We start from the raw sequence: 18,504 nt of genomic DNA on the forward strand, positions 1-18,504 counted from the left end.
TTTATAATAACCTTATAAATTTATAATTATTATAAATTTATAGATTTATAATAATCTTAGCTCCTTCAGTTAGTAGTTTTTTGTTTGTTTGTTTCAGACAGTTTATATTAATGAATTATGCTTTAAAAATGTTTGGTAGAGCACCTGACTAGCAAGTGTGAGGCCTTGAGTTCAAGCCCCAGTACTGCAAAAAAAAAAAAAAAGCATGAATAAAAATGTTAACTGACATGAAGATGATTTTAAATTCATGTTCTATAAAGTCCTGCAATTTTAATGATTTTCATTAATTTATTTCATTGATTCATATGTGAATGAAATTTCACTTTTTTCTTTTTGATGGAACTGGGTTTTGAACTCAGGTCTTCACACTTGCAAAGCAGGTCCTCTACTGTAGCCACATGTCCGATCCATTTTGCTCCAATTATTTTGGCAATGGGGATCTTGGAACTATTTACCATGGCTGGCCTGAACTGCGATCCTCCTGATTTCAGCTTCCAAAGTAGGTAGAATTATAGATGTGAGCCACTGTTGCCTGGCTAAATTTCTTTTTTTCTCTTTGGTGTTGATACTGGGGTTTGAACTCAGGGCCTTGTGCTTGCTAGGCAGGTACTCTACAACTTGAGCTTACTCCCCCAGCCCAAAAATTTACATTTTATGGACATCAAAGTAATATTTTTAGAACATCCTTAATTTTCTCAGTATATTTGAAAGAATTTCTTGTGACTATCAGAAAAAAGTCTTTATATCTGAAGTGGCTAGTCTTTCTTAATCAGCGTCATATGGAGAAATTACTATGCCCATTAGTTCTGAGATTTCAGTAGTTTCTTTTCATTCTGTGTAAATAAAATACTTTAAAATTAATGAAATGTCTTTTTTGAGCTAAGTTAAATTTCGTATTAAGTACAGAGTTTTGTTTTTGTCTAGTGGGTTGTAAAATAATTTTCTTTTGCATCTTACTTTTTTATATGAAATTTTAGTTCTTTAGGTAGTGCTTTCTGTAATACTTAGGAAAGTAGAGCTAATATGTAAGCATTTTACTTGTATATAGGTTAATAGAAAAGAAGAATAAAATTTTGATTTCAGCATACTTAGTGTTAAATTTATTCCTTTGTGAGAAACCATGTTGCTTTTGTATGAATAATTCAAATTTCAAAAACTTAAGTGTTTAATATATGCAACTTTTTAATATTAATTAGCTAAATAACTCTTCATGAGGTAATGTAAACATTTTGTGGAGCTACATCTCGTTTAATAAAAGAATCCTTTTACTCTTCTAGTGGCTGGAAGAATTTAAAAATGATATGTTAGCTGAGAAAGATCCACGATACCTGACTGTTAAAGAAGTGACTCATCATCTAATTGAGTGCAATAAGGATATCCCCGGGATCTCTGAGATCACCTGGGTTATTCACGTTGTTGATTCCCCTGATATAAATGCTTTCGTGCTTCCAGTAAGTGAATGTTCTCCTATGCATTTTTATTGTTAAATTTGATGTCTTTTATTTGTTATGGCTTCCTAGTCACTTACATTATTGTCTTTATGATGCAGAATGGACACATGTTTATTTTCACTGGGCTTTTAAATAGTGTAATTGATACCCATCAACTTTCCTTCCTTCTGGGCCATGAAATAGCACATGCAGTACTTGGGCATGCTGTAAGTACCTAAAATGAATGTGTAATTGTTGAAATACTGCTTTGAAGTTAGCAAACTATATCTTTTAAGTAACTGAATCTTTTCAGTTTCTTTTTTTTTTAGTGATGGAATTTTAGTTGTTAGTAATTATCTTACACTATTACCTGAAAAAATGTGATTGGCTAATTTGGAGAATTTTTATGATCGTTGGTATTTGATGCTGAACAATTAATATTTCTCTTAAATACTATTTTTAACCACTTGTCTCTATAACTAAAAAGTAATTATTCTCAACCTCTAATTAATTTCAGATTAAAATTTAAACTTTACCTGATAATTAACATACTTGTATTCTAGTCACAAAACTGTTAGAAAGTGATATTACTATTTAAGTGGGTAGATTAGTTTTCTTCTTTTTTAAAATTCATTCTCAGAGGATAGCTTGAAGCATCTCTGAAAGTGTCTAGAATGATATGTTATATGTAATTAATGTAATGATACAGTGCCATCTTACAACTTGATGAGCTCTTTAATATGTATCTTCTTGTTCATAACATTAATACCTCATGAAGTGTGCATTTACTGTCCCAACACATATGAGGAAGCTAATGTTATAAAGACAACTGAAGAGACACAGTACCTGCACTTGGACTTTAAGCCAGGTCTTCTGTATGCAATTCAGTGTTTTTTCCATTCACTATAGTTACCTGCTTGTTGGCAGCACTTTTCTTACAGATTATTGAGATCAGGTTGATTTATACTCCTTTGATTACACATTTATTGAACTTAGTGCAAGTCCAGTGAAATAACATGTATTTGTTGTACTCATTTTTAATTGTTATTCATTAAAAATATAAATAACTCTTTTGTCCACATAATTAGAAGTATATTTTCTTTAATTGCAAGCATGAAGGTAAATAGTGAAAGGATTGCAAAGTGCTAAATCAGAAATGCAAATATTATTAACTTCAAATTGTTTATAGTCCTTCTAAAAGTCATCTCAAATCTTAAATTCTGTGTATTCCTTAGAGTAATAATAAGATGAACTGGGCCAAACTTGTGCTTTTCTGAAGCATGTATAGTAATTATTTTTCTGATTTCTAGGAAAAATTTAAAAATATTTTTCTTAAATATATACAAGAATAAATCTAAGGAATTGAAATAGTGTCATTATATGTACTCTAATAGCTTTCAAGTAATGGTGTCATACCTACAAAAATATATATGTTTCAGGCATTTTAGCATTTAAAATGCATTACCATTCAGTCCACTTGATTTCTGGCATCTGGTTCAGTGCCTCAAACTTAGCATAGTGTTGTCATTTCTATCAGTGCAAGAACAATAATTAGATGCAATGCAAAATGCAAATAAAAGTCTTAATGGAAAGTGTCTTCATTATCAACACACATTTCTCTTTGGAAGTCTCAATTTTGATTAAATTTAGCATTTTGTATTCTTTACTCTGCAAATATGCAGTTTTTTTTATTTCTAGTTTTCTAAGACTGTCTTATTGCCATTATATTCTTTAATAATTGATAGCAAGGACTTTCTGTTCTATAATGACTGCATCATTTTGAGTTTCACTCTTTCATGTTAAAATAATTCCATAATTGTTTTTCACAACTAACAGTTCTTACAAAGTGTGTTTTGTGAGGATAGATTATATTGGCAAAGGATATAGTCTAAATCTTTGTTTTTAGTTTTTGGCCATGTTTTATACATTCAAGTAATAAGTATATTGTTAGTATCAGTATTACATTAACATTTACTAGTCAAATTTAATTGTGAACAATGAACAATTCAATGCATTAAATTGTATCAGACATTACTAATGCCAAACAGCTATTGTTTGTCAAACCTTTTTTGGTTACTGCTTTTAGATAAATACAAAAACTCATAGAACCCAATTCTCTGGTGAGAAATAACAAAGTTGTAAAATTAAATTCATGGACAAATGAGTCATACTTTCATATATTAGGTCATAAAGATCAAAAGATTTTTATTTAATAAATCTCTGAATTGTTCTTATCTTAACCACTTTATATGTTAGGTAGTGCTGAGTCTATCCAAAAATATAATAAACACATTTGTTTGATGTTTAAAAACATATAGTGACTATATTAAAAACTGAAACTGGATGTGCTTGATTTTTGGTCCTTTCACTAATAGCTATGTGACTTTGGTTAGTTTCATTATAAAATGGGGATAATTGTACCTGTTTCACAGAATTGTTGTGCTTGTTAATGTAGGAAACAATAGTCTGATGAACCTGTCATTGTCTCTGACTCTTAGTAAATAGCTCAGTAAATGTTAGTTAAATGCATGAATGCATATGGAAGTATGTAAGTAAGGGAAAGGAAAAACAGATGAGAAGGCTGGCAGAGTAGCTCAAGAGGTAAGAGTGCTTGCCTAACAAGTGTGAGGCTCTGAGTTCAAACCCCAGTGCTGCCAAAAAAAAAAAAAAAAAAGAAAAGCATGGGAAAAAGGATAAAGACACTGATCTTAAGTTCGTGAAGGCCAATTAAAACACATGTAATTATTTAATGTGATTTACATGATAGCTAGAAAATGTAAATATGTACCATCTCAATTCATTAAATGTGATTTTCATTATTTTGATTATTCTCAGGCAGAAAAGGCTAGCATGGTTCATTTATTGGATTTCCTAGGTATGATTTTTCTCACAATGATTTGGGCCATTTGTCCACGAGATAGCTTGGCGATTTTGGGCCAGTGGATACAGTCTAAGTTGCAGGAGGTAAGTCTGAAATAATAATTTGAATTTATAATGGCCTGTGGTGAAGACATTCTGATACTACTGTGAAACAACAAATACCAGAAATATTTTCATATTTAGTACCCACATCATGAAATATTGTACTAAATTTTAGGGTATGTTTTCTTATTTTTAGAGAGATTCTTACATATGAGTATTTAAATTAAGGAATAGTACATCTCTCAAATGATGCTTAAGTGTGGATTAGAAAGGCTGAACAACTTTAGGCTAATGTAATTTTTTTTTTTATATGTGTTGGTCTTACAGAAAGAAAACTCAGGTACTGACCCTTCCTTTCATTCTGAATGACTGCCCCCTACCCCAGATATTTGCATTTTGGTGGGGAACTGTTCCCAGATTATAATGAGCATGGGATTGGCTGAAGCTGCTTTAGCCACTTCTGCTCACTCCCATTTAAACTAACATTGACTTATATATGTGTGTGTGTGTTTCATGGTGGTACTTGAGTTTGAACTCAGGGCTTCATGCTTGCTAGGCAGGAGCTTTTTCACTTGAGCAACTCTGCCAGCCCTGCCCTAAAAATATCAAAAGGACAGTTTTACTAGTATTTGTTGACTTTTGTTCTTAGTGCTTATGTGTCATGAGAATCATCTCAAAAATTTATTAAATCCCTTGTTTTATTCAAAATATTGCATTACTGAAAGCCAGTCTTGTCATCTTCACAACTGCTTTGTTAAGTGTGATTAATTATTTTATTTTACATCTTTCTTCCAGTATTTCTTCTTGTCCTGGAAGGTCTAGTTATTTAGGAACAGCTTGTTATTTGTTTATTTAATGATTTGTTGGAGCACCCATCAGAGTGCCATCTGGGTGCTGTTCAAAGATAATGTACAAAATTCTTTGAGACAAATTGCTTTTGAGCTGGATAACTAAGTCATTTATATAGTATTGTCATATCATTTGGCCTCATTTCTTTTGCAATAAAGGTTCTCAAAGGGAAGAAGAAAAAATGGTTATGGTTTAGGTTACAGGACCTTGTATTTTGAACTTCTTTTGGTCACTAACCTGCTGAGTTAATGTAGTTTTCCCTGTCCATATATAGATGCTTCGTTTGTAATGCAATCAGAAGATTTGACCATAACAAAGATATGTTTCACTCTGGAAATACTTGTTGAGTCTTGCCTCTGTAGTGTAATTCTTCAATTAACTAATTAAGCAGAAAATAAAATAAGGATGCCTTCTGCTTGAATTCTTTTTACATAAATCAAGGCCCCTCAATAATTTTGTTGGCAAGGAGACATTTTCTTCTCTCCAATGCCCTGCTCACTGTGTTTGGAAAGTAGAAAGGAATTCTGATAGTGAAGTTGTTATGGAATGGAAATTCATTTGCCATGAATATTTGCAGTGATGATTGAATGATAAACTTAGGCAATAGGGCTTCAGAATTATGTTCATTGTGGGGAGTTTAATATGTTCATTGTGGGGAATTGTTTTGTGCAATTTAGAATGTTTTGCAGCATATCTGGTCCCTACCATTAGATGCCAATGGCTGTCTCTCCCCATGGTTGTGATAAAAATATCTCTAAGAGCTGGTTGTGGTGGCACACACTTATACATACTTCCAGCTACTTGGGTGGAGGGAGGAGGATTTCTTGAGCCTGTAAGTTCAATACTAACCTGGGTAATATGGTGAGACCCCCATCTAAAAAAAATCAGCTGGGCACTGCTGGCTCATGACTATAATCCTAGCAACTTGGGAGACTGAGATAGGGAGTTTTGTGGTTAGAGGTCAGCTCAGGCAAAAAGTTTGCAAGACCCCATCTCCACCAATAGCTGGGCACAATAGTGAGCCTGTCATTCCAAGCTATGCAGGAGGCTGAGATTGGGAGGATTATGGTTCCAAGCCAACCTGGACAAAAAAGTTTGTGAGAACCCTCTCTCAGTGGAAAAAAAAGCTACAGTGGGAAGCCTAAAATAGTAGGATTGCAGTTCAGACCTGTCTGGGCAAAAAAAAAAAGTGAGACCCTATCTCCAAACTAGCCAAAGAAAAGAGGGCTGGAAGATGTGGCTTAAGAGGTAGAGCTAGCCTGCCTTGCAAGTGTGAAGCTCTGAATTCAAAGCCCTATTCTGCCCCAAACCAAAAATAAACAAACAAAACAAAGACAAAAACCTCCAAACTTTTACAAATAAAGGGAGAGCAAAAATCACAGCAGGTTGGGAACTACTGATTTAAAGCACTTAGCACAACTTGCACAAAGGATGGGCTCAGTAAATATGAATATCAATTTCATTAGTAGTTCGTGAAATCATCTGCAGGTCTAGGAGTTTGATACTCTTACTACAGATGAGGCTATTGACTCTCCTTTTAAAAACCAGTGTTTTTGATCCTACATTAGGGAATTCAGTGGAACACATGCAGACTGCCCACTGAGAGTGACAGCACTAGTTCATCAACTTGAAACATGCGATTGAGAAGGATGAACGTCATAGCCAACGGTCACATACTGTGGAGCACATTGATTTATGTTACTTCTAGCTACCTTTGAAAAACTGCTTCCCCAATTTGTAGCTCTTTTCGCAGAAGTCCTGCCTATTGATCCATCTCCTACAAACTTTAGTACTTAGTGAAAATTAGAATTCAACTGGAAAGCATTCTCATAAATACAAGTAATTAAAAAAATTAAAGTTATATCTATTTGTATTTTTTATTTGAAGTCAGAAGAAAATTTCATTTTCCTAGCCAATCAATACTTAGAAAAAGAAAAGAAAATTAAGATAATTTTCAAGGAAAGAACATTCTGATACATGGTTAATTTTCTTACTGAAATAAATCCTTTGGTAGTGTCACTGACTATTAGATACCTACATTTTTTTAGTTTGTGTCACTGGCTATTATATACCCACTTTTTAAAATTTCCATTTAAAATAGCAAGATCACAATGTTCTTTTGCCATATTAAAAGTTTGTATCAATAAGTTTTCTTAGGGAACCCTGTATTCAGCAGAGGAGATTGTAATTGGAGAAGTACAAATGAGCTAATAATACTACAGATTGTCCAGAAATTTGTAAATAAGACTTTTTCTGCCTTTTCCATGTTTTTAAAATATTAGTCTATAATAAAAGAAAGAAAGGCTATATTTATATATTGTATCATGTTGTTCTTTCAATGTTTATCATAGTATAGAAATTTTATTCTTGATTCTCCATAAAACTAAAATTCCATTTTGTTATTCCTTTTGTCATGAAATGAATTGCTTTAATGGAGTTTTTCTGCCCTGTTTCTCCTTAGTACATGTTTGATAGACCATACAGTAGAACATTGGAGGCTGAAGCTGACAAAGTTGGACTACAGCTGGCTGCAAAGGTAGAGTGATTAGTAGTAGTTGAAAATCCAGTGTTCTTCATCTAATACAAGATAAATGTGTGTTCCTTTTTTTTTTTTTTTACAGTACTTTTTTTTTTTTTTTTTATTTTTTTATTTTTTTTTTTTTCATTTTTCTTTTATTATTCATGTGTGCATACAAGGCTTGGTTCATTTCTCCCCCCTGCCCCCACCCCCTCCCTTACCACCCACTCCGCCCCCTCCCGCTCCCCCCCTCAATACCCAGCAGAAACTATTTTGCCCTTATCTCTAATTTTGTTGTAGAGAGAGTAGAAGCAATAATAGGAAGGAACAAGGGGTTTTGCTGGTTGAGATAAGGATAGCTATACAGGGCATTGACTCACATTGATTTCCTGTGTGTGGGTGTTACCTTCTAGGTTAATTCTTTTTGATCTAACCTTTTCTCTAGTTCCTGGTCCCCTTTTCCTATTGGCCTCAGTTGCTTTAAGGTATCTGCTTTAGTTTCTCTGCGTTAAGGGCAACAAATGCTAGCTAGTTTTTTAGGTGTCTTACCTATCCTCACCCCTCCCTTGTGTGCTCTCGCTTTTATCATGTGCTCATGTGTTTCATGGGCAGAGAATGGGAATTGGACTTTTAGCCCTTCGTATCAGTCAGTTTCACATTAGTACAACAAAATACTGGAGGCAACTCTAACAAGAAAAGGTTAATTTAACTCATAGTTTGGGAAATTCGAAGGCAAGTTGACTTCATTGGCTCAGTTCTGGTGAGGGTGGAAGATAGTGGCACATTATGGCAGGAGCATGTGTAGAAACAAATTGGTCACATCTAGAACTAGAGCAGAGAAAAAAGAGAGGACAGGCAGTATCCCCAGTCCCTTTCAAGGGCACATCTCCAGTGACTTAAAGAGCTCTCTATAGACCATCTTCTAAAGGTTCTACTACCTCCCAGTAAAGCCACCCTCGGACCAAGCCTTTACCATAATCGACCCTGGGTATGGTGTGGGTTTGCTTACATGTTGCTCAATCCATGGTGGCCTTTATACTGTTTGCAGTAATCTATAAAGTTTGAAGGTTAAGGCCCTTGAAAGAATATATAATAGTGATATTTACTTAGCTCTGTTCTGTATATGAGTATGAGACTGTATTATGCCTTTGACAGAATATCTAAGATTATATTACTGTAGCTATCAGGTTGTATAAAAAAGTCTTACTCTTGCATTGGAAAGCTTTGGGGTTTTTTTTGGTGGAACTAGGGGTTGAACTCAGAGCCTACTACTTGAGAGCTATGAACCCAGCTGTTTTTGCTTTGGTTATTTTTTAGATAGGGTCTTATGTTTTTACCTGGGGCTGGCCTTAGGCCATGATCCTTCTACCTATGCCTCCCACGTAGCTGTACCTACTCATTTATTGAGATACAGTCTTACTTTTTGCCATAGCTGGCTTCAAACCATGATTCTCCTGATCTCTACCACCCTAGTCGCTGGGGTTATAGGCAAGAGTTACTACACCCAGCCTGGAAAGATTCTCTTTTTTTGTGTGTACATAAGATTTTTGGTTATACACATGAAATTTGTAAATTAAAAATCTAAAACATATGGTTAGGTAATGTTTTAACCCCCTTTTAAAATGTGTGTCCTCTGAAGGCTAATGCTGTTTTTGATTTGCTCCTCTCCCTTGTTTCTCTAATCTATGGATGATTTTTAAGTAAATAAGACTATATATAACTATTCTGTCTTACCTGGAGAAAGGTTAATCCTCTGTAACTATGATTTTGGTTGAGCAAACTTGAGATTTTACTGCTTAAATAAATGGTAGAACAGGTATTCAGGTTATTTTTGCTGTAACAGATGACTTCTTTTTTTTTTTTGCAAAAAAAATGGTAGATCGATGTCTAGATTTTTAAGTAGCCTCCAAATTTTTTTCCAGAGTGGTTGTACTAGTCTACATTCCCACCAACAGTGTAAGAGGGTTCCTTTTTCCCCGCATCCTCGCCAACACCTGTTGTTGGTGGTGTTGCTGATGATGGCTATTCTAACAGGGGTGAGGTGGAATCTTAGAGTGGTTTTAATTTGCATTTCCTTTATTGCTAGAGATGGTGAGCATTGTTTCATGTGTTTTCTGGCCATTTGAATTTCTTCTTTTGAGAAAGTTCTGTTTAGTTCACTTGCCCATTTCTTTATTGGTTCATTAGTTTTGGGAGAATTTAGTTTTTTAAGTTCCCTATATATTCTGGTTATCAGTCCTTTGTCTGATGTATAGTTAGCAAATATTTTCTCCCACTCTGTGGGTGTTCTCTTCAGTTTAGAGACCATTTCTTTTGATGAACAGAAGCTTTTTAGTTTTATGAGGTCCCATTTATCTATGCTATCTCTTAGTTGCTGTGCTGCTGGGGTTCCATTGAGAAAGTTCTTACCTATACCTACTAACTCCAGAGTATTTCCTACTTTTTCCTGTATCAACTTAAGAGTTTGGGGTCTGATATTAAGATCCTTGATCCATTTTGAGTTAATCTTGGTATAGGGTGATATACATGGATCTAGTTTCAGTTTTTTGCAGACTGCTAACCAGTTTTCCCAGCAGTTTTTGTTGAAGAGGCTGCTGTTTCTCCATCGTATATTTTTAGCTCCTTTGTCAAAGATAAGTTGGTTATAGTTGTGTGGCTTCATATCTGGGTCCTCTATTCTGTTCCATTGGTCTTCATGTCTGTTTTTGTGCCAGTACCATGCTGTTTTTATTGTTATTGCTTTGTAATATAGTTTGAAGTCAGGTACCGTGATACCTCCAGCATTGTTCTTTTGACTGAGTATTGCCTTGGCTATTTGTGGCCTCTTGTGTTTCCATATAAATTTCACAGTAGATTTTTCAATCTCTTTAATGAATGTCATTGGAATTTTGATGGGAATTGCATTAAACATGTAGATTACTTTTGGGAGTATCGACATTTTTACTATGTTGATTCTACCAATCCATGAGCATGGGAGATCTCTCCACTTTCTATAGTATTCCTCAATTTCTTTCCTCAGAAGTGTATAGTTTTCCTTGTAGAGGTCTTTCACATCTTTTGTTAGGTTTACATCTAGGTATTTGATTTTTTTTGAGGCTACTGTAAATGGAATTGTTTTCATACATTCTTTTTCCGTTTGCTCATTGTTAGTGTATAGAAATGCTAATGATTTTTCTATGTTGATTTTATATCCTGCTACCTTGCTATAGCTATTGATGAGGTCTAGAAGCTTCTGAGTAGAGTTTTTTGGGTCTTTAAGGTATAGGATCATGTCATCTGCAAATATGGATATTTTGACAGTTTCTTTACCTATTTGTATTCCTTTTATTCCTTCTTCTTGCCTAATTGCTCTGGCTAGGAATTCCAGTACTATGTTGAATAGGAGTGGAGATAGTGGGCATCTTTGTCTGGTTCCTAATTTTAGAGGGAGTGGTTTCAGTTTTTCTCTGTTAAGTATAATGCTGGCTGTAGGTTTATCATATATAGCTTTTATAATGTTGAGGAACTTTCCTTCTATTCCTAGTTTTCTTAGAGCTTTTATCATGAAATGATGTTGGATCTTATCAAAGGCTTTTTCTGCATCTATTGAGACGATCAAGTGGTTTTTATCTTTGCTTCTGTTAATGTGGTTTATTATGTTTATTGATTTTCATATGTTGAACCACCCCTGCATCCCTGGGATGAAGCCTACTTGGTCGTGGTGAATAATCTTTTTGATGTGTTGCTGAATTTGGTTTGCCATTATTTTGTTGAGGATTTTTGCATCAATGTTCATTAAGGAGATTGGCCTATAGTTCTCCTTTTTGGAGGTGTCTTTGCCTGGTTTTGGGATAAGTGTAATACTGGCTTCATAAAATATGTTTGGCAGTTTTCCTTCCCTTTCTATTTTGTGGAACAGTTTAAGGAGGGTTGGTATCAGTTCTTCTTTAAAGGTCTGATAGAATTCAGCCGAGAGTCCATCAGGTCCTGGACTTTTCTTTTTGGGGAGACTCTTGATTGCTGCTTCAATTTCATTTTGTGTTATAGGTCTATTCAGGTGATTAATCCTCTTGGTTCAGTTTTGGATGATCATATGTATCTAGAAATCTGTCCATTTCTTTTAGATTTACAAATTTATTTGAATATAGGTTCTCAAAGTAGTCTCTGATGATTTCCTGGACTTCCATGGTGTTTGTTGTTATCTCCCCTTTTGCATTCCTGATTCTACTAACTTGGGTTTTTTCTCGCCTCATTTTAATCAGGTTTGCCAGGGATCTATGGATCTTGTTTATTTTTTCAAAGAACCAACTTTTTGTTTCATTAATTCTTTGTATGGTTTTTTTGGTTTCTATTTCATTGATTTCAGCTCTTATTTTTATTTTTTCTTTCCTTCTATTTGTTTTGGGATTTGCTTGTTCTTGTTTTTCTAGGAGTTTGAGATGTATCATTAGGTCATTGATTTGGGATCTTTCAATCTTTTTAATATATGCACTCATGGCTATAAACTTTCCTCTCAAGACTGCCTTAGCTGTGTCCCCATAGGTTCCGGTAGGTTGTGTTTTCATTTTCATTGACTTCTAGGAACTTTTTAATTTCCTCTTTTATTTCATCGATGATCCATTCTTCATTAAGTAATGAGTTATTTAGTTTCCAGCTGTTTGCATGTTTTTTTTCTTACTTTTGTTGTTGAGTTCTAGTTTTATTGCATTGTGATCAGATAAAATGCATGGTATAATTTCTATTTTCTTATATTTGCTAAGGCTTGCTTTGTACCCTAGGATATGACCTATTTTGGAGAAGGTTCCATGGGCTGCTGAGTAGAATGTATATTGTGTAGAGGTTGGATGAAATGTTCTGTAGACATCTACTAGGTCCATTTGATCTATTGAATATTTTAGATCTTGGATTTCTTTATTGATTTTTTGTTTGGATGATCTATCTATTGATGATAATGGGGTGTTAAAGTCTCCCACAACCACTGTGTTGGCGTTTATATATGCTTTTAGGTCTTTCAGGGTATGTTTGATGAAATTGGGTGCGTTGACATTGGGTGCATACAGATTGATGATTATTATTTCCTTTTGGTCTATTTCCCCTTTTATTAGTATGGAATGTCCTTCTTTATCTCGTTTGATCAATGTAGGTTTGACGTCTACTTTGTCAGAGATAAGTATTGCTACTCCTGCCTGTTTTCGGGGGCCATTGGCTTGGTAAATCTTCTTCCAGCCTTTCATCCTAAGCATATGCTTATTTCTGTTGGTGAGACGAGTCTCCTGTAAGCAACAAATTGTTGGATCTTTTTTTTTTAATCCATTTTGTCAAATGGTGTCTTTTGATGGGTGAATTAAGTCCATTAACATTAAGCGTTAGTACTGACAGGTATGTGGTGATTCCTGCCATTTAGTTGTCTTAGTTGTTTGAAGGTTTGATTGTGTGTACCTAACTTGATGTTACTCTCTACTGTCTTGCTTTTTCTTTTCCTGTGGTTTGGTGCTGCCTGTCTTTTCATAGTTAAGTTGTGTTTCACTTTCTGTATGCAGAATCCCTTGAAGAATCTTTTGTAATGGTGGCTTTGTGGTCACATATTGTTTTAGTTTCTGCTTATCATGGAAGACTTTTATTGCTCCATCTATTTTGAATGGTGGTTTTGCTGGGTAGAGTATCCTGGGGTTGAAGTTATTTTCATTCAATGCCTGGAAGATCTCACCCCACACTCTTCTTGATTTTAATGTTTCTGTTGAGAAGTCTGCTGTGATTTTGATGGGTTTACCTTTGTATGTTACTTGTTTTTTCTCTCTTACAGACTTCAATATTCTTTCCTTTGTTTCTGAACTTGTTGTTTTAATGATGATATGTCGTGGGGTCGTTCTATTTTGATCTGGTCTGTTTGGTGTCCTGGAGACCTCTTGCATCTGTATGGGAATATTTTTCTCTAGATTTGGGATGTTTTCCGTTATTATTTTGTTAAATATATTACGCATTCCCTTCGCTTGCACCTCTTCTCCTTCTTCGATGCCCATGATTCTCAAGTTTGGTCTTTTGATGGAGTGGGTGAGTTCTTGCATTTTCTTTTCACAGGTCTTGAGTTGTTTATTTAATAGTTCTTCGGTTTTTCCTTTAATTTCCATTTCATCTTCAAGTTCTGAGATTCTGTCTTCTGTTTGTTTTATTCTGCTGGATTGGCCTTCCATTTTGTTTTGCAGTTCTGTTTTGTTCTTTTTTCTGAGGTTTTCCATATCCTGGGTGGTTTCCTCTTTAATGTTGTCTATTTTTGTCCTGAGTTCATTTATCTGTTTATTCATCGTGTTCTCTCTTTCACTTTGGTGTTTATACTGTGCTTCTATGGTTTCCTGTATTTCTTCTTTTGCTTTTTCAAATTCTCTATTTTTGTTGTCTTGGAATTTCTTGAGTGTCTCCTGTACATTTTGGTTGACCATATTCAGTATCATCTCTATAAAATTCTCCTTGAGTACCTGTAGTATGTCTTCTTTTAAATTATTCTTTTGGGCTTCATTGGGTCCTTTGGCATAGTTTATCTTCATTTTGTTGGAGTCTGGATCTGAGTACCTGTTTTCTTCATTCCCCTCTGGTTCCTGTACTAATTTTTTGCTGTGGCGAAACTGGTTTCTCTGTTTTTTCTGTCTTCCTGTCATTGTCTTTGGTGTTGTTACTGTCCCTGTACTGTGTGCAATTAAGTATTTTCAAGCTTGTAATAATAACAATGGTAATATTTAGAATGGAAGGGTGAGCTGAGATGGAAAGCAAGAAGTTAAAGAAATGGGAAAAACAAATACACAGACTGGAAGGAGAAAACAGAACAAGGTATCAGACAAGAAGGTTTCAAAGGTATAAACAGGGAGCTTTAGTGTACTAATCAACAGTAAGCTGAAGAGACATTAGAGAGACAGAGAGAGGATTGAAAATCAAAAATAAAGATAAGAATAAACATAAAAAATAAGTAAATGAAAGAAAAATGTATATATAAAAATGTATTAAAATAAAATGAAAAAATAGAAAATTAAAAAAAACCCAAAAAACCAAAAAACCTCCAAGTTCAAATGCAGTGAAGTTTCAGTCTTCGTAATTTGGGTTTCTGTCTCAGTCTCCAATCCTGGAGATGGTGCCTCAGATGTTGTTCTGTAGTTGTCTCATCAAAGGGGACGCATAAAGTAGAACAAAACTACACACATGCACAAAAAAACCCCCCACCAAGTGTCCCAAGTTCAAATGCAATACAGTTTCAGTAAGTTTTTCAGCTTGCAGGTGTAATTCGGTTGTTCTCTCATCAAAGGTAGGGAGACAAAGAAAAGAAAAGAGTCTGGAGACAGTTCTGAGAATGGTATCTGCAGCTGTGGCTTGCCTGCCCGCTGCTGTCAGCCTGCTGTTGCTGGTCGCATTATTTATGCAGTTTTCTGGGTGAGCTTAGCACTCACCTGGCCTTGCAGGCTTTGTTTATTCAGATTTCTCCTGTACCTGAGCCTCTGCTACAAGCTTTCCCCTTTTCAAGCACACTGGGAAAGGTGACACTGCACCCACGTTCTCAGGCCTGCATGTTTATTTACAGCTCATGTGGGAGGTGGGTCTTCCCCCCTCTCCTGTGCAGTTTTCCTCCCACCGCCACTTTCACAAGCTTTCCTGCTCCTGATTACTGGGCGGTGCTGCTGCTCCTGCTGGCCATATTTGTTTACAGTTCATGTGGGAAGTGGGTCTTCCCTCCTCTCTTGTCAAATTTTCCTCCCTCGCCACTCTCACAAGCTTTCCCGATCCTGGTTGCTGGGCGTGCGCCCCTGTTCCCGCCAGAGGCTCTCTGGCCAGGCCGGTTTGTTTATTTATAGTCCCGGGAAGGGTTCCCTTCCCCCAATCTTCAGCGCTCAGGGCGCCCCACCCTCTTTCCCGTGTGTCATTATTGTTCTTATTGCTTATTACTCAGTTTCTCTTTTTTTCCCCGGCGTGGAGGTTGGTCTGTCCAGGGGGCTATGCTGCTCTGGCCCAGGCTTGTCTGTGGGGCTACCGCAGTACCGCGAAGCTCACCTGGTCCGCGTCTTCCCAAGCCGTATGGGCGCCGGTGACTGGTGGCCTGGGGGCCCTCCTGGTTACTCCGTTTAACGTGAAGTGGAGATTCTCTGCGCCAGCTGGAGGTGTGGAGGGGTCAAAGTTATGCCTCTTTTCAGTGATTATGCCTGCAAAGTGTGTCTCCAGTGTCTCTCCAAGATTTTACTATAGGAGGCTCACTTTCTGCTTCCTCCTTCTCGCCGCCATCTTGGAATCTCCCCTTTATTTCATTTCTAATACAGATCTCCCTCAACTTAATGGTGGGTTATATCCCTATAAACCCATCATAAATTGAAGACATTTGAGTTGAAAATGCATTTATGTTATGGTTTGTAACTTGTCCTCCAAAGGTCCGTGCATTAAAAAGGCTTGGTTCCCCAGCCTGTGGTGGTGTTGGGAGGTGGTAGAACCTTCGAGTGGGGCCCAGTGGAAAGAAGTTGGTTCATTGGGTCTATGCCCTTTAAAGGGACCTCAGACCCCTCCTGTTTGTTTTTTTTCTTTTTTGCTTCCTGGCTGTTCTGAGGTAAATAGGCCTCCTTTATCATATACTCCTACTGTGCTTCCATAGGTTCAGAGTAACAGGACCAAGCAACCATGGACTGAAACCGTAAGCCAAAATAAGCCTTTCCTCCTCTTAAGTTGATTATCTCAGGTATTTTGTCACAGTGTCAGAAAGCTAACTAATGCTTAGCAGCACAGTGCCCTATAAGGTATTCATGGTTTGCCCTCATGATCATGTGACTGACTGGGAGCTCTGGTTTTCTGCTTCTGTCCAGCATTGTAAGAGTATTCTGTCAGATATTGCTAACCTATGAAGAGACTGAAATTCAAAATTTCACATGTGGTTTCTTTTGAATGCCTATCATTTTCTCACCACCATAAAGTCAAAAAATCCTAAGTTGGGAACTGTGTATATATTTAAGGCTACACTTTTTCCTTTAAGATTATCTTGTTGTGTTGCTATGTTTGTTTTTCAGAACTGGGGCTTGAACTCAGGGCCTTCACCTTGAGCTAGTCCACCAGCCCTATTTTTGTAAAGGGTTTTTTCAAGATAAGGTCTCATGAACTATTTGCCCAAACTGGCTTTGAACCACGATCCTCTTGATCTCTGCCTCCTGAATAGCTAGGATTACAGGCATGAGCCACCTGTGCCCAGCTTGCTATGTTATTTTTAAAATTTAGTTTAAAATATGCTTTTGTTTACACTGTGGTATCTTTAACTCATGGATTATTTAGAGTTGTATTGTTTAACTTTTGAACATTTCATGATTTTATGCTTACTTTTTCTTTTCTTTTTGAGGCCAGGTCTCACAATGTAGCCCAGGCTGACTTTTTTACTGGCCTCATACCCCAAGCCTCCAGAGGGATGGGTTTACAGTATGTTTTGTGTTTGATTTCTAGTTTAATTACATTCTGATTGGAGAATACACCTGTTGGTTAGAATCCTTTGAAAATTGTTTGGTCTTGCTTTGTGACTCAGCATATGTGACCAAGATTGTTAAAATGGTATGCACTTGATAGTGACTTCTGTTGTTGTGGACTCAGTGTTGCACAGAAGTCAGTTTTGTCAAGTTTGTTAATTTTGATGTTTCAGGACTTCAGTGTTCTTGCTGAAATTTTTCTCTCTTTTTCTAGTTATTGGAAATGTCACAAGGAAACTCCCTATGTAGCTACCCTAAATAAACAAAAATGTTATTTTTTTTTTCTTTTACAAAATTGGAGAACATGAGGGTGGAACAGGTCCTGTCTGGGGGATTGGTATGAGTGGGAGAGGGGAGGATGTGGGGAAAGAGTGTAGGAGGGTGAATGTAGTGCAAATACTGTGTACACATATATGTAAATGGAAAAATGAGACCTGTTGAAACTATTCCAGGAATGGGGGTGGTGGGAGGATAAAAGAGAATGGTGGAGGGGGTGAATTCAAGTAAGAAATTTTGTACATGCCACACTGTACCTCCAGCACAATTAAAAAAGGAAAAAAGGTTAGTCTCTCATTATGGCTACAGATTTTTCTTTTTTCATTTTTATTATTTTTTATTTTGTATATATTTTTTTCTCTTGTTTTTTTTTTTTTTTTTGCTGCACTGGGGCTTGAATTCAGGGCCTCATTCTTGGTAGGCAGGTGGTCTGCTACTTGAGCCACTCCATCAGCCTGCTTTGTATATGTTATTACAACGAGTTTACTGTATGTATGTGGGTTATTAGATCTTCCTGGTGATGGAATGCTGGATATTTCATATAGGTAGTTCTGTTTGCTCCAAATGATATTTTTTTCCATTAGAGTGGATGTTCCCTGTATTTGGTGGGTTTAGAGTAAAGCAGATCACTTCATTCAGTCAGGTCCCTCACTGTCTTTGTCAGGTACCCCTCTTCAGAACAGTATTTCCTTCCAGGGAAGCCTCCTGAAGGCAAGGTGTGTGTACTAAATTCCTCCCCTGTAGTGGTGCTAAATTCCATTTTTTGTTCTCATAGCACCGAGACTGTTGATGTTGAAGTTTCCACTCAGATTTTTAGTTACTTTTTCTTTAATTTCTTTACCCTGGGCAGGGTTTTGTTTTTGTTTTTCTTATAGTACTGGGGATTGGCCTCAGGGCCTTTCACATACTAGGAAGGCACTCTGTCACTTGAACCATGCCCCTACTCCATTTTGCTTTTAGTTTGATTTTCTGATAGGATCTTATGCTTTTGCCTGGGTTGGGCTTGAACCGTGATTCTTCTACCTTCTCTTCCCAAGTAGCTGGAATTACAGGTATG

At 36.2% G+C, this 18,504-nt stretch overlaps 1 protein-coding gene across 14 annotated transcripts in view; it reads left to right on the forward strand.

Moving 5' to 3' along the window:
• The window catches only part of Oma1 (OMA1 zinc metallopeptidase), a 133,519-nt gene that overhangs the window by 44,080 nt on the left and 70,935 nt on the right, over positions 1-18,504 (forward strand). For 13 of the 14 annotated variants that reach the window (XR_012449895.1, XR_012449896.1, XM_074079989.1 and 10 more), the window contains 4 exons: positions 1,278-1,451; positions 1,550-1,657; positions 4,266-4,394; positions 7,663-7,737. Coding sequence is in view for 11 of the 14 variants with exons in the window: in XM_074079989.1 (XP_073936090.1) it covers positions 1,278-1,451; positions 1,550-1,657; positions 4,266-4,394; positions 7,663-7,737 (486 nt within the window). In the remaining 3 variants the exon portion in view is untranslated. Of the gene's footprint in view, positions 1-1,277; positions 1,452-1,549; positions 1,658-4,265; positions 4,395-7,662; positions 7,738-18,504 lie in introns of those variants that run through there. The other variant, XR_012449897.1, reaches the window with a different exon arrangement.

Source organism: Castor canadensis, chromosome 7 (assembly GCF_047511655.1).
Source record: "Castor canadensis chromosome 7, mCasCan1.hap1v2, whole genome shotgun sequence".
Lineage (NCBI taxonomy): Eukaryota > Metazoa > Chordata > Mammalia > Rodentia > Castoridae > Castor > Castor canadensis.